This window comes from Salmo salar, chromosome ssa21 (assembly GCF_905237065.1).
Source record: "Salmo salar chromosome ssa21, Ssal_v3.1, whole genome shotgun sequence".
Classification (NCBI taxonomy): domain Eukaryota; kingdom Metazoa; phylum Chordata; class Actinopteri; order Salmoniformes; family Salmonidae; genus Salmo; species Salmo salar.
In genome coordinates, this window is record NC_059462.1 from 30,012,750 (window position 1) to 30,037,658 (window position 24,909).

General features: G+C 41.8%; 1 protein-coding gene across 2 annotated transcripts in view; it reads left to right on the forward strand.

Annotated features, from left to right (window-relative positions):
- The window catches only part of LOC106582087 (mannosyl-oligosaccharide 1,2-alpha-mannosidase IB), a 140,862-nt gene that overhangs the window by 35,728 nt on the left and 80,225 nt on the right, over positions 1-24,909 (forward strand). For both annotated transcript variants that reach the window (XM_014164819.2, XM_014164820.2), the window contains exon 4: positions 1,273-1,534. In XM_014164819.2, coding sequence (XP_014020294.1) covers positions 1,273-1,534 — 262 coding nt within the window. The remainder of the gene's footprint in view (positions 1-1,272; positions 1,535-24,909) is intronic.

Here is a 24,909-nt window from a genome sequence, read left to right on the forward strand (position 1 = left end):
AAAATGTGGAAAAAGCCAAGGGGTGAGTACTTTCCGAATGCATTGTAGAACGTCCCTGTTTTGTAGTCTCCAACAATGGTATATTATAGAACAGCAAGAGAACAGGCGTCCCACCTACCTGGCCAACATCCGGTGAAATTGCAGAGCGCAAATTTCAAATTACAGAAATATAGATATTTATAATTCATGAAAATACAAGTATTATACATCAAAATAAAGCTTAACTTCTTGTTAATCCAGCCGCTGTGTCAGATTTCAAAAAGGCTTTACGGCGAAAGCACACCATGCGATTATCTGAGGACAGTGCCCCGCATACAAAAACATGAAAAACATTTTTCAACCAGGCAGGTGCGACACGAAAGTCAGAAATAGAGATATAATAAATGCCTTACCTTTGAAGATCTTCTTCTGTTGGCACTCCAAAAGGTCCCAGTTACATCACAAATGGTCCTTTTGTTCAATAAAGTCCTTCCTTATATCCATAAAAACTCAATTTAGCTGGCGCGCTTAATTCAACAATCCACCGGTTTCCCTCCTTCAAAATGCATACAAAATTAATCCGAAACGTTACCAATAAACTTATCCAAACAAGTCAAACAACGTTTAAAATCAAACCTTAGGTACCCTAATACGTAAATAAACTATAAAATTTAAGACGGAGAATAGTATGTTCATTACCTGAGATAAATAACAAAATGCGCTTTCACCACGCGCATGGAAACACTACAGCCAAAATGGGAGGCACTTAGAAAAACTACAACTTCTAGCAAATTTTTCCAAAAACCAGCCTGAAACTCTTTCTAAAGACTGTTGACATCTAGTGGAAACCCTAGGAACTGCAATCTGAGAGGACTTCACCTCATAATAAACATGAAAGCCATTGGAAACAGTAGTAGGCTACATTTTTTTTTTTTTTTGATGGTTTGTCCTCGGGTTTCGCCTGCCATATCAGTTCTGTTGTACTCAAAGACATCATTTTAACAGTTTTAGAAACTTTAGGGTGTTTTCTATCCAAATCTACCAAAATGCATATCCTAGCTTCTGGGCCTGAGTAACAGGTCGTTTACTTTGGGCACACTTTTCATCCGGACGTGAAAATACTGCCCCCTACCCAAGAGAGGTTAACTTTACCATTGTATGACAATGTTTGAATCTTACTGTTTGGTGCCCACTTCCTGCTGTACCTTTTTAGGTGCCCACTTCCTGTCTGAGGTTATTCACTTCCTGGTTATGTTGCAACCTGTGTGCTGACCTCCTGTTGTGCCCCTTTAGGGAGGAGGAGGAGAGCCTGCGCGATAAGATTCGTGTGGACCACGAGCGTGCGCTGCAGGAAGCCAAGGAGAAGCTGAGGAAGTCCCGGGACGAGCTGCGGGCTGAGATCCAGACGGAAAAGAGCAAGGTGGTAGAGGACCTAAAGAAGAAGAAGGAGGTGCCCAAGCCCCTGCCCCCTGTCCCCATGCCCAAGGTGGTGGGGGTCAACGATGGAGACTCCGTGGAGCCTGACGTCAAGGAAAAACGAGACAAGATCAGAGAGGTGAGGGAGGGGGAGGGGTTGGGGGGGTGTGTGTGTGTGTGTGTGTGTGTGTGTGTGTGTGTGTGTGTGTGTGTGTGTGTGCGTGCGCATGTCCTTATCTTTGTCTTTTGTTTGTCCCTATGTCAGTCTTCTCTGTGTGAAAGGGAGATCTAGGAGACAGATGTTAGTCTCCTAGATGTTAGTTCAGATGCTCTTTCTGAGATGCTGAGTTGGGACCGACAGACAGACAACCTGAGACCGTTTTCCCCCATCCGTCCATTCTTCCAGATAATTACCTCTATCATGCCTTTCTGAACACCACTTAGTCAGAACACTTACTGCGGCACGAGGCAAGCCCATTTGCTCTAAACCTTGCTTTTGTCTCCCAATGAGCCTTTTGTTCCCACATAATTATCATTCAGAGAGTATGCTGCCTGCCATACACTCATAGCTATACGGCGGCTGCCTGATTACTTTGTGATTGTGAGCACCAATCATATCTCTACAGAACAAAGGCCAACTGTCATCAACAACAATGTTTTCAAGGAGGGAGGATGGCTATGTGTTGTGCTATTGCAAAATGTTGTAAAATCTTGCGAGACTCTTCATCAACTGCTTTTAGTTACTCCTTGTCTGTCACAAATTGTCTAACCAATCTTGGCATGGAATAGGAATGTGACACGCCATCTGTCCAACCAATATCGTCCCTTATAATGTTTCTACTTGGACATGTAGCCTTGCTCAAGGGCACGTCGACAAATGTTTCACCTTGTCGGCTCCGGTGATTCGAACCAGTGATCTTTCGGTTACTGGCTCAACACTCTAACCGCTAGGCTAACTGCCAATCATGTCACTGGGTCTTGAAACATATCTCGCTTAAATGTGAACACAAACTAAATGCAGAGGGGATATTGTGTGTAATTGTCATGCCACTCAGCCTTTGTCCCTAGAAATAGAACCCTTTTCAATGTTCAGATTCCCACCATATACACTACATGACCAAAATATGTGGACACTTGTCGAACATCTCATTCCAAAATCATGGCCATTAATTGGAGTTGGTCCCCACCTTTGCTGCTTTAACAACCTCCACTCTTCTAGGAAGGGTTTCCACTAGATGTTGGAACATTGCTGCGGGGATTTGCTTACATTCAGCCATGAGCATTAGTGAGGTCGGGCACTGATGTTGTGCACTTAGGCCTGGCTCGCAATTGGCGTTCCAATTAATCCCAACGGTGTTCGATGGGGTTGAGGTCAGAGCTCTGTGCAGGCAAGTCAAGTTCTTCCACACGATCTCGACAAACCATTTCTGTATGGACCTCGCTTTGTCCACGGGTGCATTGTCATAGTAAAACAGGAAAGGGCCTTCCCCAAACTGTTGCCACAAAGTTGGTAGCATAGAATTGTCTAAAATGTCATTGTATGCTGTAGCACTAAGATTTCCCTTCACTGGGCCTAGCCCGAACCATGAAAAACAGCCCCAGACCATTACTCCTCCTTCACCAAACTTTACAGTTGGCACTATGCATTCTGGCAGGTAGCGTTCTCCTGATATCCACCAAACCCAGATTCGTCCGTCGGACTGCCAGATGGTGAAGCGTGATTCATCTCTCCCGAGAACGCATTTCCACTGCTCCAGAGTCCAATGGCGGCAAGCTTTAAACCACTCCAGCCGACACTTGGCATTGCGTATTGTTATCTTAGGCTTGTGTGTGGCTGCTCGGCCATGGAAACCCATTTCATGAAGCTCCCGACGAACAGTTCTTGTGCTGACGTTGCTTCCAGAGACCGTTTGGAACTCGATAGTGAGTGTAGCAACTGAGGACAGACAATTTTTACGAGCTAGGCGCTTCAGCACTTGGCGGTCCCGTTCTGTGAGCTTGTGTGGCCTACCACTTCATGGCTGAGCTGTTGTAGCTCCTAGATGTTGCAGTTGACCGGGGCAGCTCTAGCAGGACAGACATTTGACAAACTGACTAGTTGGAAAGGTGGCATCCTATGACGGTGCCACGTTGAAATTCACTGAGCTCTCCAGTAAGGCCATTCTATTGCCAATTTTATTTTTATTTTTTTTACCTTTTATTTAACTAGGCAAGTCAGTTAAGAACAAATTCTTATTTTCAATGACGGCCTAGGAACAATGGGTTATCTGCCTTGTTCAGGGGCAGAATGACAGATTTTTACCTTGTCAGCTCGGGGATTCGATCTTGCAACCTTTCGGTTACTAGTCCAACGCTCTAACCACTAGGCTACCCTGCCACCCCAGGGTAGTTTGTCTATGGAGCTGCGTGCTCGATTTTATACACCTGTCAGCAACAGTTGTGGCTGAAATAGCCAAATCCATTAATTTGAAGGGGTGTCCATATACTGTTGTATATGTAGTGTACCATATCTCCTCCACCATATTCCTTTTTCCTATCGGGACCAGAGCAGAAATGCTTGCAGGGATTTTTTATGCCATTGAAATCCTTGGCCGTGCGTTTTTCCAAACAATATGTATGTATATGTTTTTTTATTTTTTATTTTTAAATACATTTTCGGGAAGCAGAAATGCTTTCAGTGTAAACTTGAATGACTAAAACCAGATTTTGGACACCTACTCATTCCAGGGTTTTTCTTTATTTTTACTATTTTCTACATTGTAGAATAATAGTGAAGACATCAAAACTATGAAATAACACATATGGAATCATGTAGTAACCAAAAAAGTGATAAACAAATCAAAATATATTTTATATTTTTGACTCTTCAAAGTAGCCACTCTTTGCCTTGGTGACAGCTTTGCACACTCTTGGCAATCTCTCAACCAGCTTCACCTGGAATGCTTTTCCAACAGTCTTGAATGAGTTCACACATTGGAGAAATGTGTTGAATTGCAGGAAATTGGCTTAAATATAACATTTCTCTACACCGCCAAGATAGGGGTCGTCTACAATAACAGAAAGACCTGTGTTGTACTGCATTTATAAAGAGATGTGTGTGTGTGTGGTATTCCCCATGGAGCCGGGTACTGTAACTGTAAAGCCCTGATAAATCGATAGCTTAAGTAGGGCTTTTAAATGGTGGCCCATAAAGACCGCACAGAAGGAGTTGTGGAATCTGTAGAGAAGAGGATGAGGCTACCCTCCTCCTCTCCCCCTGCCTCCATCTCTCTCTGCATGAGCAATCCCCACAGTACATGGCAAATGGCCCTGTGTGATCCTTAATGTGATTCATACAACACCACTCTATCCAAGATGGTGTGTTTAAATATCACACGTATCCTTTAGGGCATGTTAAAGCGCTCTCTCAATTCAATTCAAAGGGCTTTATTGGCATGGGAAACATATGTTTACATTGCCAAAGAAAGTGAAATGGATAATAAACAAAAGTGAAATAAACAATCAAAAATGATCAGTGAACATTACACTCATAAACGTCAAAGGAATAGAGACATTTCAGATGTCATATTATGGCTATGTACAGTGTTATAACGATGTGCAAATAGTTAAAGTACAGAATGGAAAATAAATAAATATAATTATATTATATTATAATTATGGGTTGTATTTACAATGGTGTTTGTTCTTCACTGGTTGACCTTTTCTTTTGGCAACAGGTCACATATCTTGCTGCAATGATGGCACACTGGTATTTCACCCAGTAGATATGGGAGTTTATCAATATTTGTTTTTGTTTTCGAATTCTGTGTGGGTCTGTGTAATATAAGGGAAATATTTCCACCTCATTTTGTGGGCAGTGTGCACATAGCTTGTCTTCTCTTAAGAGCCGCTCCCGGCATGGCCATCTGCCATACCCAACCACAGTGTAATGACACTGATTCCTCATAAATGTAATCATTGTATTCGTCACATGCTTCGTAAAGGAAAGAGAGACATAATTACTTACAGGCTTTCCCAACAATGTAGAGAGAAAGATCATAGAAAAGTAAAATGCATAAATAAATCTAATAACAAATACACAATTAGTAACGATAACTTGGCTATATACAAGGGGTACCGAGTCGACGTAAAGAAAGCTCAACAGTCTTATGGCTTGGGGGTAGAAGCTGTTAAGGAGTCTTTTGGACCTAGACTTGGCGGTCCGGTACCACTTGCCGTGTGGTAGCAGAGAGAACAGTCTGACTAGGGTGGCTGGAGTCATTGACAATTTGTAGGGCCTTCCTCTGACACTGCCTGGTATAGAGGTACTAGATGGCAGGAAGCTTGGCCCCAGTGATCCTCTGACACCGCCTGGTATAGAGGTCCTGGATGGCAGGAAGCTTGGCCCCAGTGATCCTCTGACACCGCCTGGTATAGAGGTCCTGGATGGCAGGAAGCTTGGCCCCAGTGATCCTCTGACACTGCCTGGTATAGAGGTCCTGGATGGCAGGAAGCTTGGCCCCAGTGATCCTCTGACACCGCCTGGTATAGAGGTACTAGATTGCAAGAAGCTTGGTCCCAGTGATCCTCTGACACTGCCTGGTATAGAGGTACTAGATGGCAGGAAGCTTGGCCCCAGTGATTCTCTGACACCGCCTGGTATAGAGGTCCTGGATGGCAGGAAGCTTGGCCCCAGTGATCCTCTGACACCACCTGGTATAGAGGTACTAGATTGCAGGAAGCTTGGCACCAGTGATGTACTGGGCCGTACGCACTTCCCTCTGTAGCGCATTTGCGGTTGGATGTCGTGCAATTGCCATACCAGGTGGCAATGCCAACCAGTCAGGATGTTTTTAAGGATGAATACGTCTCACTCTGAAGCACCATTTTGTGTTATTTGTGAAACAGAAAAGTAATCATCGCCATGCATCTGTAGAATATATAAATATGAGAAAATAAGATCCATTCCCCACAGCACAGTGCTATAAGCCTAATTCCCCATCTAACATGACTCTCCACTCTGCAACAGATTCATCTCAAGAGAGCCAATCTAGGTTTCTGCTCTGTGTGATACACACTGTAGTAAGCTATGCCCATCTGATACCGCCCTATATCCCCAGAAGAGAAACACTATCTGGTGACCAGCATCCATAATTCATGAGAATGTATGCCTCTATACATTATGTATGGATGTCATGGATCTATATTTCAACAGTGTCCTCTCTGCTGGAACCCACCTCAGTAAGTGTGGACTTGTTTTGCCACGCTATTCCATTACCATTTTGCTGTCGTTTAGCACATCTCCGAAATGGAGGTGGTGAGAAGAGAGATGGGCGGAAAAGACACGTCTGTATTCCAGGCAAACCATAGCAGCGAAATGCTAAGTATAAGCCTAAGAAGCAGGGTGGTGCTACGTTTGATTAGCGCTGGGCTGATGGAGAGAATGTGACAGAGGAACTGGCACAGGACAAAACAGACCCACAATTCTGCTCACCTCGGAACTGTTGCCACGGTAGCGCACCTCAGTGTTGTTATCTCTGTATGTGGTGTTTGAACAGATTAAACGGAAGCAGGGAAAATAATTTATCCTGCCTGGATTAGCGTGAGAGATGAGAGGGGTAGAAATGGATAGGCTTGGGCGGTATCGAAATTGTCATACCTTCATACCGACCTTGTGCCATACCGGGATATCCAGTAATACTGGCACTGAACACAAGGGGATCTGTTTTCAAACCCCACTAATCCAAAGGTTACCAATGCTAACAAGTAGTTGTAAAATCTCTAGAGAATGCTAACTAAATGCTAACAAGCACATTGCAAACATTTTTATACAGTCTGACCTAAACTTTACAAGTATACTAGTAACCAAAAAATGCTACTCTGCTGCACACGCACAAAACAATCAGGGAGGGGATTTTCTGCTGTTACCAAGCGACACGAACTAGCAACTAAATTAGCAAACCAAATGCACAACTGCAGAGCATTAAGCATTTTCTTTTTACTGTTAACTTAATAGTTCTAAGATATCTAGAAGGCAAGCATTTAGTCTTGAATTCCGTACTGTAACTAGATCACATGACTCATACTGCACAACAGTGAGTGACTCACAAGGCTCCGGTCTCGGTCTCTCATCATTGTGTGCTTGTAAACAAACATCACGTGACTGGGGACTACCGGTAACCTTCATAATGAAAAATGATGTGACAGGTGAAATGAAGAATGCAGTCTTCTTTATCTCCAAACGTATTGTATGAGTTGACTGCAGGTATTTACTTAAAAAGTAGCTAAAAATATTCAACTGTTTAACAGTGTTGACGGTATTGAAAAACCTCCCGTGGATTTTTCCAAAGACACCGGCATACGGTATACCACCCAAGCCTAGAAACTGAGAGAGGTTTTTTTGTTCCATGTTGTCATCCTCCTGGCTTACCGGGTTGCGTGCCTGCCTTCATGTGTCTAGGGGTTTGACTGCTTCACAATTGTTTTTATGAGGCCGACTCTGAGTGGTGTGTGTTTGAGAAGAGGTAGGAGGCTGCACGCAAGATAACTTCTTTGTTTCACATTTTTTATGTTTTATTTTTAGTCGTTACATTTCTGTTGCCCCATAAAACGTAATGTTCTCCCTATTGTATAGTATTTCTACTTGCCTGACCCGGACAATCTCGTCATTACAATGCAATAATCCATTTAGTATCCTTTCAACTCGAACAATACATAGTACTGGGAAATGGGAACGGGATTGTGATGTCCATGCCCTCTCTGAATGTGGCTGCCTTTGAAACTCTCAATGACAGGTGAACTCTCTGGCTCTAATTTATGAACTATATTCTCTTAGGGAGCATCTGTAAATGGACAGCCTTTGATCCATGGTCCTCTCACCATTCGTTAGGGACCGTTCAGTCTTGGCAGGGAGAGTGAGAGGAAAGGAGTGTTTCTTTGTTTAGAGTGTTGGCCAGGCTCTCTGGGACCTAATAGAGGTCAGAAGAGGGGTGTGGTGTGTTGGCCTGCGATACAAGGAGCCCTGGGGGGAGAGGACTGGGGAGCACAGGGACTCATGGCTCACCATATGCCCAGCATAGTGAGAGAGAAAGATGGGGCGAGGGAAGGGGCATAGTGGTGCAGACAGTACCCAAGGTTGGAGAGACAGGGAGAGGGAGGTAGAATATCAGTTAATATATCCCAAAGAAAAGTCACAGCAGTGTAGATTGAAAGTGCCAGAGGGAATGGGCCCAGGGAGGTTTAGAGCATGGTCATTCATTTAAAGGCAAAAGCTTCTCAACCAAAAAAGGTGACTTTTTAAACATTATCTACTCTAATATTGTATTACTACCCAAACTTGTTCACCTGACTGCCCTGTTTACTGGCTGTGGTTTGCATGACAGGGTGTAGATCCTGAACCGACCACTAGTTGTGCTTCCATGTTCACACATTGTGACTGGGTCTGAAACCATGATGAGCGTTCTCAGTAGTGAGATCAGTGTGAGAGGACCATATGTTACAGTGGAACAGCAGCCATATCATCCTCTGTTATCTGTTAGGACCCGATGCTAAGAGCTGTTAAAAGGGCCCATCTGAGCTACTTTACTGTCTCCTTTTAAAGGGAATTTATCACCCTGCCTGGGTGCCATGAATGTATTTACAGCAGTCACTTTTTCACTGCCCTCATGCATCTTCTGAAGGGCCGTCCGTTAGAGCAGATAGGATCCGCTGGTGGGGGAAGGAGAGGGAGATTTTAAATCAATCAGGCTGACTCCAGAGGTTACCCAGGGCAGCACATCCATAACTCCAGACACAGCTCCCCAAAACTCCCGAGCACCGCAGTAGTTCTGATCACTTCTCAAGATAATTCCGAGCCCCACCCGATATCTGCCACCAGGACAGATTTTTCTCCACAACCCGCATTGAATTGTTTTGAGAGCCGAACCGTGGCCCGCCAAATAACATCAATATATTTAATTGTTTTTCTGACTTCAGAGTAGTAGGCTATTACTTCCCTATTCAACTTTTGGATAAAAGGAATCCATGCCATGAATTAAGAATGGTATTTATTTTTTATTTTTACAGTGAGAGCACATTAACTCAAATCGCTCTTAATAAAAGGGCCTTCTTACCTAATGAAAGCCTAAAGCCGATGTAACAAAACCTTTACATTCTTTTTCTTTCTGTATTTATTTATTTATTTATTTAACCTTTATTTGACCAGGCAAGTCAATTTAAGAACAAATTCTTATTTACAGTGATGGTCTACCAAGAAGCAGAAGGCCTCCTGCGGGGATGGTGGCTGAGATTAAAAATGCAAATGTAGGACAAAACACACATCACGACAAGAGAGACATTACAACACTACATAAAGAGAGACCTAAGACGACAACACATGGCAGCAACACATGACAACACAACATGGTAGCAACACAACATGACAACAACACAGTAGCAGAACAGCATGGTAGCAGCATAAACATGGTGCATGTTAGGCACACACAGCAGCACGAAGGGCAAAAAGGTAGAGACAACAATACATCACGCGAAGCAGCCACATGTCAGTAAGAGTCTCCATGATTGAGTCTTTGAATGTAGAGATGGAGATAAAACTGTCCAGTTTGAGTGTTTTTTGCAGGTCGCTCCAGTAGCTACCTGCAGGGAACTGAAAAGAGGAGCGACCCAGAGATCTGTGTGCTTTGAGGACCTTTAACAGAATGTGACTGGAAGAATGGGTGTTGTATGTGGAGGATGAGGGTTGCAGTAGATATCTGTTTATGTTCCTCAGCAAGAAAACCAAAACAGAAAGGGGAACTAACAAAGAGTCACTGACAACAACAGAAATGAAACAGGTGGGGTTTTAGGAGGGGTTCTGAAAGACACTCATGGGGGTCTCCACTGAAAGTTGATTAGCAACTAGGACCTAAAAGACACCCACCATGAGCAACCACAAAATTTGCCCAAGAAGAAGTAAACAAAATTAAAACCCACACCAAACTTAAAGAAAGGAAGAAAATGTTTAGCAAAACAAAAACAGGGAAAATCAGACTAAGGAATGTTTTTCTAGAAATCAAATAGGGAGACTCAACGAAAGGTGTTGACCCTCCACATCTCTCAAGATAACTGGAGCACTCGACCAGCCACTCTTAAATATCACCTGGGCCAGCACAGTTGAAACACCTTCTGACTAACGAGATGGACAAGGCAGCAGTCTTCTTACCGAACCACATGACCTTTGTTTTGGAGGTGTTCAGGGCAGGGAAAGATTGTTGGACACTAAGAAAGCTTTGTTATAGAGCATGTAACACAAAATCCGGGCAGGGGCCAGCTGAGTGTAAGACTATCATCTGCATATAAGTGGATGAGAGAGCTTCCTACTGCCTGAGCTATGTTGTTGATGTAAATTGAGAAGAGCGTGTGGCCTAGGATCAAGCCTTGGCCTACTCCCCTGGTGACAGGCAGTGTCTAAGACCGCAGATGTTCTGACTTTATACACTGCATTGTTAGAGAGGTAGTTATAGGCTATGCAATTGCGTGAGAAAACAGAGGGATGTCCTCTATTAAAAAGAGGAGGATCATCTGGGTGGAGGGTTTGGCCAGCAGGGATGTCCTTGTCCCATCGTGCTCTAGCAACTCCTGTGGCGGGCCGGGCGCATGCACACTGACACGTCGCCAGGTGTATGGTGTTTCCTCTGACACGTTGGTGTGGCTGGCTTCTGGGTTAAGCGCGGGCATTGTGTCAGGAAGCAGTGCGGCTTGGTTGGGTCATGTTTCGGAGGACGCATGGCTCTCGACCTTCAACCTCTCCTGAGTCCGTACGGGAGTTGCAGCGATGTGAGAAGACTGTAACTGAGCGTTTTGTTCTAAAGAACTTTCAATATTGTTTAGATAATCAAATAATTTAAACTTAAATAAATAATTTACAGATTAAAATGTAGGATGCAAAAATACTTTTATTTAGTAGGGTATAGCCTAGGGCAGGGGTCAGAACAGGTGGCCTGTGGGTGATTTATAAAAATGTTTTGCCCCCAAAGATTTTAATAAAAAAAGTAAATATACCAATATAATTTGGGGGTGGGGAGGTTGTTTTTTGTAAAAAATACTCAAATCACCAGGGATTCAGCAAAGAATGTGTTTAATTTAGGAAATCTGTTCCCAAATATTCCCACAAATAAAATAAAGAGAGGTGATCGTGTCTCAATGTAATCAAGGTATGAAATTGTTATTTTCAAATACAATCTCTTTTTGGGCTTAGTTCTGGTCAATTTGCAATGTATAAATTATTATAATTATGGAGGGATGAAACAAGTTTCAGCACCACACAAATAATTGACCGTTTCTGATTCACTGCGTGTGTGGCTGGTAGCCTATATGCTTGTCTCTCTGTTCACAGAATGGAATTCACAACGCAATGCCAAACAACAAGCTCCTGGGTTTGTAAAAGCAATATCTTGATTTAAAACATTTCGACCTGGAATATAATTGTTCTGAACCGTGAACCGACCCGCAGGTTGATAGAATATTTTCATTACACCCACCAGCTTTTAGCCGGTCAACCGCAGGAAACCTTGGGTATCCAACCCAAATGCAGGACTCCTGGATTGGTCTGTGGGGGGGTAGCTTTAGCTTCATGAATCACCAGTGGATGATGATTGAGGGCAGGCTGTGCATCCTGACAGACCCAGGCTGGACGCTGGGGGTGGGTGCCTGGTGGCCAAGGGTTTGGCTACCATTGTGAAGGTCAGAGCAGAGCTCCTAGCTGGCTGTTTCTCAGGACAGGAGACAGGAAGGCAAAGAGAGCACTGGCCGGCCGCACTGCAGATATCTGAGTTTATAGGCTGTCCACCTCCGTCCCGTCATCCTCCTCTGGCCTGAGTTTTGCAGGAACAGGAATAATCCAGTAAACAACAACCTCTAGTCTAACCTGTGGGTGGAGGTGCTACTCAGATTGTTAGGCGTCATTCAGCTAGATGAAGGAAGGTCCTGTTCAGTCACACTGAGTCATACCCCCCTTACTCGCTATCTCTACCTGCTCTTGTCTTTTTCTGTCTCTATCTTTGTCTCGCTCTTTCTATCCCTCTTTTCCTTTCTCTGCTTTATCTGCATAGATACTCTTTATGTAGTGCTGTCTTTTTGCGTCCTTCTCTCTCTCTCTCTCGCTTTCTGTCTCCCTCATCTCTCCCTTCCCTCTTTCTGTGCCTCTGCTCCAGTCCTGGCCTTGCTTCTCCAGGAAGTTGTCCAAGAGATGTGATTTACTCTAAAAGGATGTCACCCTCACGGTTCTCTGCAAGGCGCGCTTTGAAAAAGCGATCAGCCGGGGAAATAATGTCTTCATATAACGTGCCCAAGAGCTCAGCCCACAACAGGCAACGTCACGCTCCTCCTTTTCAAAAATCGGATGATATTTAGAACAAAAGCCACATTACAGCAGCAGAGTGCTCAGATTCTGAAATTACAAGGTGATGTGTCCTCGGAGGCACAGGTGATGAAATCCACTTTTCCTTCCACTTCAGTGTGTACGTATCAGAACTGGTTATGAATTTCCCAGAATTCTTAATAATAAAATCTGCCTTTCTCATCAACCCTAAGAGCTGAAGAGATATACACATATCAGTGATTGTGGACGAGCGGAAAGAGAGAGGGGCAGAGATTTTAATCTCGTCCAGACTGACCTTAGTAACACTGGGCAACTCTCTGGGACTGGAGTCCGTTCCAAGGCAAGGTCGGGCCGTATAATGTGGCATGATTAATAAATCTACAGAGGTATCTACACCACTCAATATTCAAATGAGGAGAGAGTCTAATCGACAATCTGTAGTGATACAACACCAGACCCAATTTTCTCTAGGCAGAGGGAGATGGGTTTATATTAGCCTCCTCCTTGGTTCTAAAGGCAGACACCATGATAGATAGTGGGTAGAAATGACTACATAATTATCCTTGTGTGGATAGAACATTATCAACATAAGCAATGTCAGCGTAGGACAGACTGCATGACCTCTGCTGCATGACCTAAACACACGGTTCTGTACGTATTGGAAAATGAAATGCTGACAGTTACTGTAATTCTTTTTTTATTTTTTTTAAGAAAATACGAAGTGTTGGTATTCCTGATTTCCATATATTATCATGAGCACTGGCGTAGCGCATTTTCTCTGGACTAGGGTTTGGCTGTATCCAGATGTTCATATAAACTAGTTGGGTGTCAATTACTAGAATGCTTACATAATTAGCACAAGTAATAGCGAATTTCCATGGAGGCTGCTAGCTAAATATGCAAACGGCAAAACACAGTAGAAAGCTAACACATTATGATGCCCCGTCACCTTATTAATTCAGCCACTTACTTAGATAACTATCATGTTAAACTTGGGGGTTGCGTTAACGCAGAATTCTGCGTTTTCAAGCAGGAATAAAATATAAAACGCATAAGAAATAACTTGCTGGGATTTGTAAAAGCAGATCTAAACTGCTTCTTATTGTTATTTCTGCTTGGTATCAGACTAATTTTGTGCTTCAGTTGAACTCCGATGAGAATCAGAAACGGGCATTCTATCAGCAGACAGAGCTCTGACTGATGTGCAGCTACTTTTCCTGTTTTCGCATCGTTTTCTCTAGTAAAATGCAAGATTAATCTGAAGCAAAACATTAGGAACTGTTGTCATCTGACGAAAATGAAGCTATTTTCTGCGATCACGATTGACTGGTCCCTCTCCAAGGCATTCCTAGTCGATCAACAAACATTTATGTAAAAAAAACTAAAACACTGATAAAGCCTTGCATTCCTATTATTTTTTAAATGTATTTGCGCAGTTGTTAGAAGGTGCGCTAGATTCAGCAGCCCTGGCGCCAGGAAGGCAAAGTGCCATAGACTGTTAAAAGAGAACTCGAACTCACAGCAAAGTTCATACTGTGATAATAAAATAAAATAAAAAAACGTGACTAGAGTCTCAATGAATACAGCAGAGCTGCTGTTTTTGAGTAAGTTAATGTTTAAGTTATTCAGCACAGTCAACACTTTTATAAGCCTTAAAATGTGCGTACTGCAGCTGCAATGAATGAGTTTAACAAAGTGTTCCGATAAGCTTGCATTGTTATTGTTAGCGGCTTGTATTTTTTAATATCGAGGAATATTTCACTTTCTCTGGTCGTAGGAGTAACAACATGAATTGGTGCGTGAGGCAGAAATAATGCAGTGCGACTTCAGTTTTGCCATCAGCTGGACTGTGTCCCCTTTTCTCAGCCTCATCGTTGCCCCCTCCCTCCCATCAGACTGACTATCAGATGCAGTCCTGTAATTTTTTTAAAATATATATAATATTATGTTCACTCAGCTGGGTCTCACGAGGAATACAACAAATGATCTATTACAAGTGTAATCAAATACCAATAAAAAAACATAATATTTCAAAATTGTCTGAGAAGAACAACATTGGCAGGGCAATTCAAGCTTAGCCAAATGCAGTGATAATGTATTGGGCCTGTAGCCTACTGCACAAACCTCATTGCTACCAAACAGTTTTTAAATTGTTAATGTTACAAAATCTGAAGTCATGTTTATAAAAAAAAGAAAGAAAAAAAAAAGAATCTGAGCGGTAGATCTTGGCTTGTATTTTGACTCAGAGATCTTGTCTCAGAAAAGGTTGGTGACCACTGTCCTAACGTATTGCACAAGTTGACTGCAGGTATTTACTACAAATATTAAAATATATTGAAAAACTTAAAATAAGTGGTTTCAATGGCATTGATGGTATTTAAAAACCATCCTGTGGCTATTTCCAAATACCCCAGTTTACGGTATACCACCCAAGCCTACTCTGGACAACCTCAAAGTTGGAGTTTGGGCCCCCCACTCCCTAAAATGTTTTATCTAATGTGTCAGCCACTCACAAAGTATATACTATCGATCACTGTCCATGGTTCTGAAATTGCGACGTCTACGTGGCTGTCTATCGATAAGCTATCAGACTATGTGGCGCCAGTGCTTGTAGTAGCCTATAGATTTGCTTTAATTGATACAGGTTTTTTTTTTGGGGGGGGGGTCATTTTCTCATGTTAAGCCTTACGTTTATGTTTCACGAAGCTATAGGCTTACAGTGTCACAATGCTGCTATTTAGATTCCTGGCTTGTTCAGTAATTCAAGTGGAAATTCAGACATTGCAGATTGTAAAATACATTTTCGACGTACCGGCATACTAATCAGTAATCAATAGAGGTTTTTATTAATGGAAAATAAATATGAAAATGTATTGTTTAGATGAGTATTCAAACCCCTAAATCAATACATGTTAGAATCACATTTGGCAGTGATTACATCTGTGAGTCTTTCTGGGTAAGTCTCTAAGAGCTTTGCACAGCTAGATTATACAATATTTTGCATTTATTATTCAAATATTCTTCAAGCTCTGCCAAAATCAAGTTGCTTTTTGATCATTGCTAGACTGTCATTTTCAAGTCTTGTCATTAGATTTTTAAGCAGGTTTTAAGTCAACTGTAACTAGTACACTCAGGAACATTCAATGTTGTCTTGGTAAGCAACCTAGTGTATATTTGACCTGAAACCCACCTCTTTAAGGAATACCTGGGATAGGATAAAGTAATCCTTCTACCCATCCTCAGTTTTCTCCTGTCACATCCATTAAACTCTAACTGTTTCAAAGTCACCATTGACCTCATGATGATACATTGTATCTGAGTTGTTTCCTTCCTCTCCGGCAACCGAGTTAGGAAGAGCGCCTTTATCTTTGTTGTGACTGGGTGTATTGATACACCATACAAAGTGTAATTAATAACTGCACTATGATCAAAGGGATATTCAATGTCTGCTTAAATTTTTTTTTTTTAAATGTTTTATCTACCAATAGGTGCCCTTTGCAAAGCATTGGAAAAGCACTCTGGTCTTTGTGGTTGAATCTGTGCTTGAAATTCACTGCTTGACTGAGGGACCTTACAGATAATTGTATGTGTGGGGTACAGAGATGGGGTAGTCATTTAAAAATCATGTTAACCATTATTATTGCACACAGAGTGAATTCATGCAACTTGTGACTTTTTTAGCAAATTATTACTCCTAGGTTGAATATTTTATTGACTCAAGACATTTCAGCTTTTAATTGTTTTATTAATATGTAAACATTTCTAAATACCTAATTTGTAAATATCTAATTCCACTTTGACATTATGGGATATTGTGTGTAGATCAGTGACACAAAATATCAATGTAATACATTTGAAATTCAGGCTGTAACACAACAAAATGTGTAAAAAGTCGAGGGTTGTGAATACTTTCTGAAGGCCCTGTATATACAGGATTTATCTGGTAGCCTATTTATATTACACATTGGAACTCGAAATCCACGCTGTCGGGACTATCCGTCTCATCACTCGTAGGCTTACCAGTGTTAACAAAAGGGGGGTCGCTCTCATGAGCGCCGCTGAGTCTTTGGCAGTCATCAGCTTGGTTTTCTGGGAGAGGAACTGTCACCATCCTTGAGGGGAGGAAAAAGAAGCAAGGCCACTGACATTGCCGGGCCTGGGCAGTGAGATCTGTCGGGACTGGAAGGCTGCTAGTGCTAGCTGCTGCATAAGTAGACCTACTAGCTTCCACCTGTGATGGCGTTTCATCAGTCGAGGACGAGCTGGTAGCGTTGCTGAATTTCGGCAATTTGGCACGAGTTTGGACTTACCTTTTTGTTTATCCATCTTGAACAACGCACTCACACTCCATCCTAGTCTGACCTGATTCACCTAACTTTTTTTTACTTGACAGCCAATTAGGCGAGGAGGCTGAGGCAGGTTGTCGTCGGCGCCGCTGAGAAATGGGCTAATTAGGTGCATGACAACTAAATCTTCTGTCTGACTCTCATGTAGATTGGACAATACAAACACTTTGCTTGCTACATGTGGATTTATTTATTTATTTTTGGCTTTTCCGTCTCGCTCCGCTGATAGGAATACTGGGGGGTTCTACTAAGCTATATGGAGTTGTTTTAAGAAGATCATACCAAGGATAATTTTGACTATTTATTTTGAATTTCAAGACCCCTTGAAGTAAACATTTTTATAATGATATTTGATAAAAATCTTTTTTGCCCTGATTAGCCCATACAAACGCATTGAATAACATATTCTCTACATGGAACAACAGATAGTCCCCCCCCAAAAAAAATCTAAAATAAGTTTGTTCTGAAGTGTCTGTCCTATATCTGAGAGATATAAGAAAGATCAGGAAATATTTGTTTATTTTTTTAAACATATATTTAACCCTATATTTTTGGCACTAAACCTTCTCCATATACTTCCATTCATTTTTTCAACTGGTACCAGGGGACATTCAGACTAGTCTTGTGAGGCCTGCATTCTAGAGCAAAATGGAAAACATCTCATGTTTTTCTCCTGTTAGAAGGTGAACCTTTTGTCCCAGTCTGAGGTCCTGAGCGCTCTGGAGCAGGTTTTCATCAAGGATCTCTCTGTACTTTGCTCCTTTCATCTTTCCCTTGATCAACCAACCAAAAAACATCCCCACAGCATGATATTGCCACCATCATGCTTCACCGTAGCGATGGTGCCAGGTTTCCTCCAGACGTGACGCTAGGCATGTAGGCCAAAGTGTTCAATCTTGGTTTCATCAGACCAGAGAATCGTGTTTCTAATTGTCTGAAAGGCTGTATGTCCATGAGTGGCCCAGCCAGAGCCTGGACTTGAACCTGATCGAACATCTCTGGAGAGACCTGAAAACTCTAAGCCGGCTGTCATGTGCCTTTTACTGAGGAGTAGCTTCCATCTGGAGACTCTGCCATAAAGGTCTGATTGGTGCTGCAGAGATGGTTGTTCTTCTGGAAGGTTCTCCCATCTCCACAGAGGAATTCTTGAGCTCTGTCAGAGTGACCATCGAGTTCTTGGTCACCTCCCTGACCAAGGCCCTTCTCCCATGATTGCTCAGTTTGGCTGGGTGGCCAGCTCTAGGAAGAGTCTTGGTGGTTTCAAACTTCTTCCATTTAAGAATGATGGAGGCCACTGTGTTGGGGACCTTGAATGCTGCAGAAACTTTTTGGTACCCTTCCTCAGATCTGTGCCTCGACACAATCCTGTCTGGAGCTCTACGGACAATTTCTTGCAATGCAAATAGTCTCTGTAGCCATTTGATTAGCTGTTCAGGACTCTTATGGCTTGGGGGTAGAAGCTGTTTAGAAGCCTCTTGAAACCTAGACTTGGCGCTCTGATACCGCTTGCCGTGCGGTAGCAGAGAGAACAGTCTATGACTAGGGTGGCTGGAGTCTTTGACAATTTTTAGGGCCTTCTTCTGACACCGCCTGGTATAGAGGCCGTACGCTTTACCATCTGTAGTGCCTTGCGGTCGAAGGCTGAGCAGTTGCCATACCAGGCAGTGATGCAACCCGTCAGGATGCTCTCGACGGTGCAGCTGTAAAACCTTTTGAGGATCTGAGGACCCATGCCAAATCTTTTCAGTCTCATGCGGGGGAATAGGTTTTGTCGTGCCCTCTTCACAACTGTCTTGGTGTCCTTGGACCATGTTAGTTTGTTGGTGATGTGGATGCCAAGGAACTTGAAGCTCTCAACCTCCTCCCCTACAGCCCCGCCGATGAGAATGGGGGCGTGCTCGGTCCTCCTTTTCCTGTAGTCCACAATCATCTCCTTTTGTCACGTTGAGGGAGAGGTTGTTGTCCTTACACCACACGGTCAGGTCTCTGACCTCCTCCCTTTAGGCTGTCTCATCGTTGTCGTGATCAGGCCTACCAAATGCTTAATGCAGTGCATGCAACAATAGAGTTGAATAAAATAATATTTAGTCATCTAGCACACTCCAAAGGATCAGTATGGTGGAAATAACTATTTCCACCCTAGAAACTAAAATTAGCATACCTTGTTGGACAAATCCAGGTAGTGACTCCTGGTTTAAGTAAAATGTATTCCGTTGGTGCCTATTGAACATGACCCAAGACAAGCATCATGATTCCACTACTTATAAGGCAACTCCTATAGTCTCTATGTGCCATTAACACCATACATGCTATACTTCCTGAGTATTATCAATATCATCAAAAACGTAATTTGGTAACGGAAATGAGTAAAATAGATTAGGATCGGTTTCACTCTTCCCATTCCCCAATCAATCCATCAGTTTTAAAAATCATTCAGTTTCCAAAACCCAATTAATTATCCAACCCAAATTTAGCATGACATTGTTCAGTGATTCACATTAGTCCTATCACTCAAAGGCAAAACCCCTCAATTTATCACACATTGACATTGGCAGGATGCGCATTTATATTAACCTCTTAGTCTAGCAGTATTTACACCGCCGGATAAAAAACGTACCCGATTTAATCTGGTTACTACTCCTACCCAGTAACTAGAATATGCATATACTTATTAGATATGGATAGAAAACACCCTAAAGTTTCTAAAACTGTTTGAATGGTGTCTGTGAGTATAACAGAACTCATATGGCAGGCAAAAACCTGAGAGATTCCTTTACAGGAAGTGGCCTGTCTGACCATTTATTGGCTTTCTTTGACATCTCTTTCCAAAACAAAGGATCTCTGCGGTAACGTGACACTTCCCACGGCTCCAATAGGCTCTCAGAGCCCGGGAAAAAGCTGAATGTCGTCATTCCAGCCCCAGGCTGAAACACATTATCGCCTTTGTCAAGTGGCCGTTCAGGGGACAGTGGGCTTAGGCGCGTGCACTGGTCGCCCCCGTCTTTCTTTTTTTCCCTCTGTTTACCGAAACGCAGATTCCCGGTCGGAATATTATCGCTTTTTTACGAGATAAATTGCATAAAAATTGATTTTAAACAGCGGTTGACATGCTTCGAAGTACGGTAATGGAATATTTAGACATTTTTTGTCACGAAATGCGCCATGCTCGTAACCCTGATTTACCATTTCGGATAGTGTCTAGAACGCACGAACAAAACGCCGCTATTTGGATATAACGATGGATTATTTTGGACCAAACCAACATTTGTTATTGAAGTAGCAGTCCTGGGAGTGCATTCTGACGAAGAACACCAAAGGTAATAACATTTTTGTTATAGTAAATCTGATTTTGGTGAAGGCTAAACTTGCTGGGTGTCTAAATAGCTAGCCCGTGATGGCTGGGCTATGTACTTAGAATATTGCAAAATGTGCTTTCACCAAAAAGCTATTTTAAAATCGGACATATCGAGTGCATAGAGGAGTTCTGTATCTATAATTCTTAAAATAATTGTTATGCTTTTTGTGAACGTTTATCGTGAGTAATTTAGTAAATTGTTAGTAAATTCCCCGGAAGTTTGCGGGGGGTATGCTAGTTCTGAACGTCACATGCTAATGTAAAAAGCTGTTTTTTGATATAAATATGAACTTGATTGAACAAAACATGCATGTATTGTATAACATAATGTCCTAGGGTTGTCATCTGCTGAAGATCATCAAAGGTTAGTGCTGCATTTAGCTGTGGTTTGGGTTTATGTGACATTATATGCTAGCTTGAAAAATGGGTGATTATTTCTGGCTGGGTACTCTGCTGACATAATCTAATGTTTTGCTTTCGTTGTAAAGCCTTTTTGAAATCGGACAGTGTGGTTAGATTAACGAGAGTCTTGTCTTTAAATAGCTGTAAAATAGTCATATGTTTGAGAAATTGAAGTAATAGCATTTCTAAGGTATTTGAAAATCGCGCCACAGGATTCAACTGGCTGTTACGTAGGTGGGACGATTTGGTGCCACCTAGCCCAGAGAGGTTAACATATAGTATAGTTATCCTATAATTCTACTATTAACTTTCTTATCACGATTATAATTACAGATCAGTATCTTAATGCATTCTTAATCTAAATTACTATACATTTGTATAGTGTGTAGACCTCTACAATCAATCTGATACCCCAAAATAAACTATTTTAGACAAGTCGTAATCAATTTTGGGCACAGTTGACCAATCCCCCCTTCGGGCACTCAATCTTCTGTCGTCTTCTTCATTGTCTTCTTCAGAAAGCTTTACAGTTCAAAGTGGATGGCCCATGATAATGTCCCAATTTCAATGTCTTACCTGGGCTGCCACCACCTTTACCACACATTATGTCTTGTCCATTTGTCAACCAGTATACTAGCAACATAAGATACGTTTGGTACAGATCTGTCCCCATGCTCACTCCACGTGGACTCCTGTCACACTCCTGAGAGAAAAGCAGTTGACAGCTTAGATCGGATGCTGTACACCGGTTGCTGGGTCGGACTCAGGTCTCTTGGTAGAAGTGGTGCGGACAGGGTCGTAATGAACACCTTTGTCGCTTTTCTTCAGCCAGTTAGAGGGGGTTCTGAGGTACACGCACTGTTCGGTCCAATTGTCTCTTCGATGCCTTAACCTGTTGAGGACAGACGTTCCGCTAGCGGAACCCCGTTCCGCCTGCGGAACCCCTAGCCAACAGCCAATGGCATCGCACGGCGTGAAATACAAAACCAACTAAAATACCACAATTCAATTTTCTAAAACAATCAACTATTTTACACCATTTTAAAGATACGACTCTCGTTAATCTACCACATTGTCTGATTTCAAAAAGGCATTACAGCGAAAGCAAAACATTAGATTATGTTAGGAGAGTACATAGACACAAATAATCACACAGCCATTTTCCAAGCAACCATATATGTCACATAAACCCAAACCACAGCTAAATGCAGCACTAACCTTTGATGATCTTCATCAGATGACACTCCTAGGACATTATGTTATACAATACATGCATGTTTTGTTCAATCAAGTTCATATTTATATCAAAAAACAGCTTTTTACATTAGCATGTGATGTTCAGAACTAGCATACCCACTGAAAACTTCCGGTGAATTTACTAAATTACTCACGATAAACATTGACAAAATACATAATTATTTTAAGAATTATAGATACAGAACTCCTTTATGCAATCGCTATGTCCGATTTTAAAATAGCTTTTCGGCGAAAGCACATTTTGCAATATTCTGAGTACATAGCTCGGCCATCACAGGCTAGCTAATGTTGTTTTGGTTCCAAATAATCCATAGTTATATCCAAATAGTTCCATTTTGTTCGTGCGTTCAGGTCACTATCCGAAGGGTGACGCGCGAGCGCATTTCGTGACAAAAAATGTCAAAATATTCCATTACCGTACTTAGAAGCATGTCAAACGCTGTTTCAAATTAATTTCTATGCTATTTTTCTCGTAAAATAGCGATAATATTCCAACCGGGCAACGTTGTATTCATTCAAAGGCTGAAAGAAAAAAAATTGAGAAGTCTCGTGACCGCGCATCTCCAGTCTCACTGTCCCCAGGCTGACCACTCACAAACAGAGCTGCTGTACTTTGCCCAGAGACAGCAGACACCCCATTCCACTTTCTGGCGGCTTTAGAGAGCCAATGGAAGCCTTAGAAAGTGTCACGTTACAGCACAGATGCTGTAATGTTGATAGAGATGCAACAGAAGGACAACAAATTGTCAGACAGGGCACTTCCTGTATGGAATCTTCTCAGGTTTTGGCCTGTCATATGAGTTCTGTTATACTCAGACACCATTCAAACAGTTTTAGAAACTTTACAGTGTTTTCTATCCAAATCTACTAATTATATGCATATTCTAGTTTCTGGGCAGGAGTAGTAACCAGATTAAATCGGGTACATTTTTTTTATCCGGCCGTGAAAATACTGCCTCCTATCCCAAAGAAGTTAAGACACCGACTGACGTCACTTTTCATGATAAGCTCAAGAGAGGACAGATCAGAACAACAGTTTAGTTCAGTTAATTTTTGATTTTTGAGAAATCCCAACAATCCAGCAGACCTAATCTGGTGAGATTTGAATCAAAACAGAACAGAACAAACAACACAACAATACACTCCTTCACATATCACTCAATACACTCCTTCACATATCACTCAATACACTCCGACATATCACTTAAGGTGTGTAAACTTCAATCCAAAACCTCAGAGGACTCCCCCATTTTGACACATGACTCCCAATGTGAGTAATGTGTAAAAAAAAAACTACAACAAAAAACACTACTACTGGTTAAAAATAAAACAAAATAATTTCAAATAACAAAATAGAATTAGAATCACTACCCTTAACTCCATAAAGAAAAATAATTGTACACATACGGTCATAGGAAAATAGACTTAAGACAGCCTACCCTTAGTCAAAGGCAACACCCTCTCCTTCTCCACGTTGGTCCGAGTCAAAAATATGGCTAAGAACTATAAACTTCATCTTAATTATCAATATTACAAATGACCTTTTCAATCAGAATTACAAACGACCTTAAATTCATTATCCAAATGGCTTTCCAATGAGGGTGATCAAACCACACTGGGAAGTCAGGTCAGAGGTCATTCAAACCCTCCAAAGAAGTGTTTATTACTATATTAGACAAATGAATGAAAAACAGTCAAACCTTTCGTACTTAGTGTATGTAAACTTCTGACCCACTGGAATTGTGATACAGTGAAATAATCTGTCTGTAAACAATTGTTGGAAAAATGACGTGTCTTGCACACAGTAGATGTCCTAACCGACTTGCCAAAACTATAGTTTGTTATAGTTTGTTAAAACTATAGTTTGTTACACCAGCTCTGTCAGGAGGAATGGGCCAAAATTCACCCAACTTATTGTGGGAAGCTTGTGGAAGGCTACCCGACACTTTTGACCCAAGTTAAACAATTTAAAGGCAATGCTACCAAATACTAATTGAGTGTATGTAAACTTCTGACCCACTGGGAATGTGATGATAGAAAGAAAAGCTGAAATAAATCATTCTCTACTATTATTCTGACATTTCACATTCTTAAAATAAAGTGGTGATCCTAACTGACTTAAAATAGGGAATTTTTACTAGGATTAAATGTCAGGAATTGTGAAGACCTGATTTTAAATGTATTTGGCTAAGGTTTATGTAAACTTCCGACTTCAACTGTATGTAAACATTATTAAGTGAATGAGATACCATAGAATAGTATAGAGTACAGTATATACATATGATATGAGTAAAGCAAGATATGTAAACATTAAGTGAATGAGATACCGTAGAATAGTATGGAATACAGTATATACATATCAGATGAGTAATGCCAGATATGTAAAAATTATTAAAGTGACTAGTGTTCCATTCCTTAAAGTGGCCAGTGATTCTTAGTCTATACCACAGAATGCTTCAATACAACACTCACAAAGAGTAACCCAGGGCATACCTGGCTAGCACATTTTAAAATAATTGGATTTCACCACTTCTGAGGGACACTTAGACACTTTTCAGAACAATTTTTTTTTTCTCCAATAGGGCTTCACCAAGTACCGTGTTTCACACAGAACCCACAGTAACCCTGGCCCCTCACCCCTATAGTTCGCACCAATCCCCGCTGTGATCAATTCAGTGTCAGGGCGGCTCTAAGTCGCCCGCAACCGACCAAAGTCAAGGGATCTGAATACTTTCCTAATGCACTGTATATCCAGTATTTGAGGCCCATGTGTGAATTAAACCCACAATCTTAGTGTTCTTAGTTACCATGCTCAAACC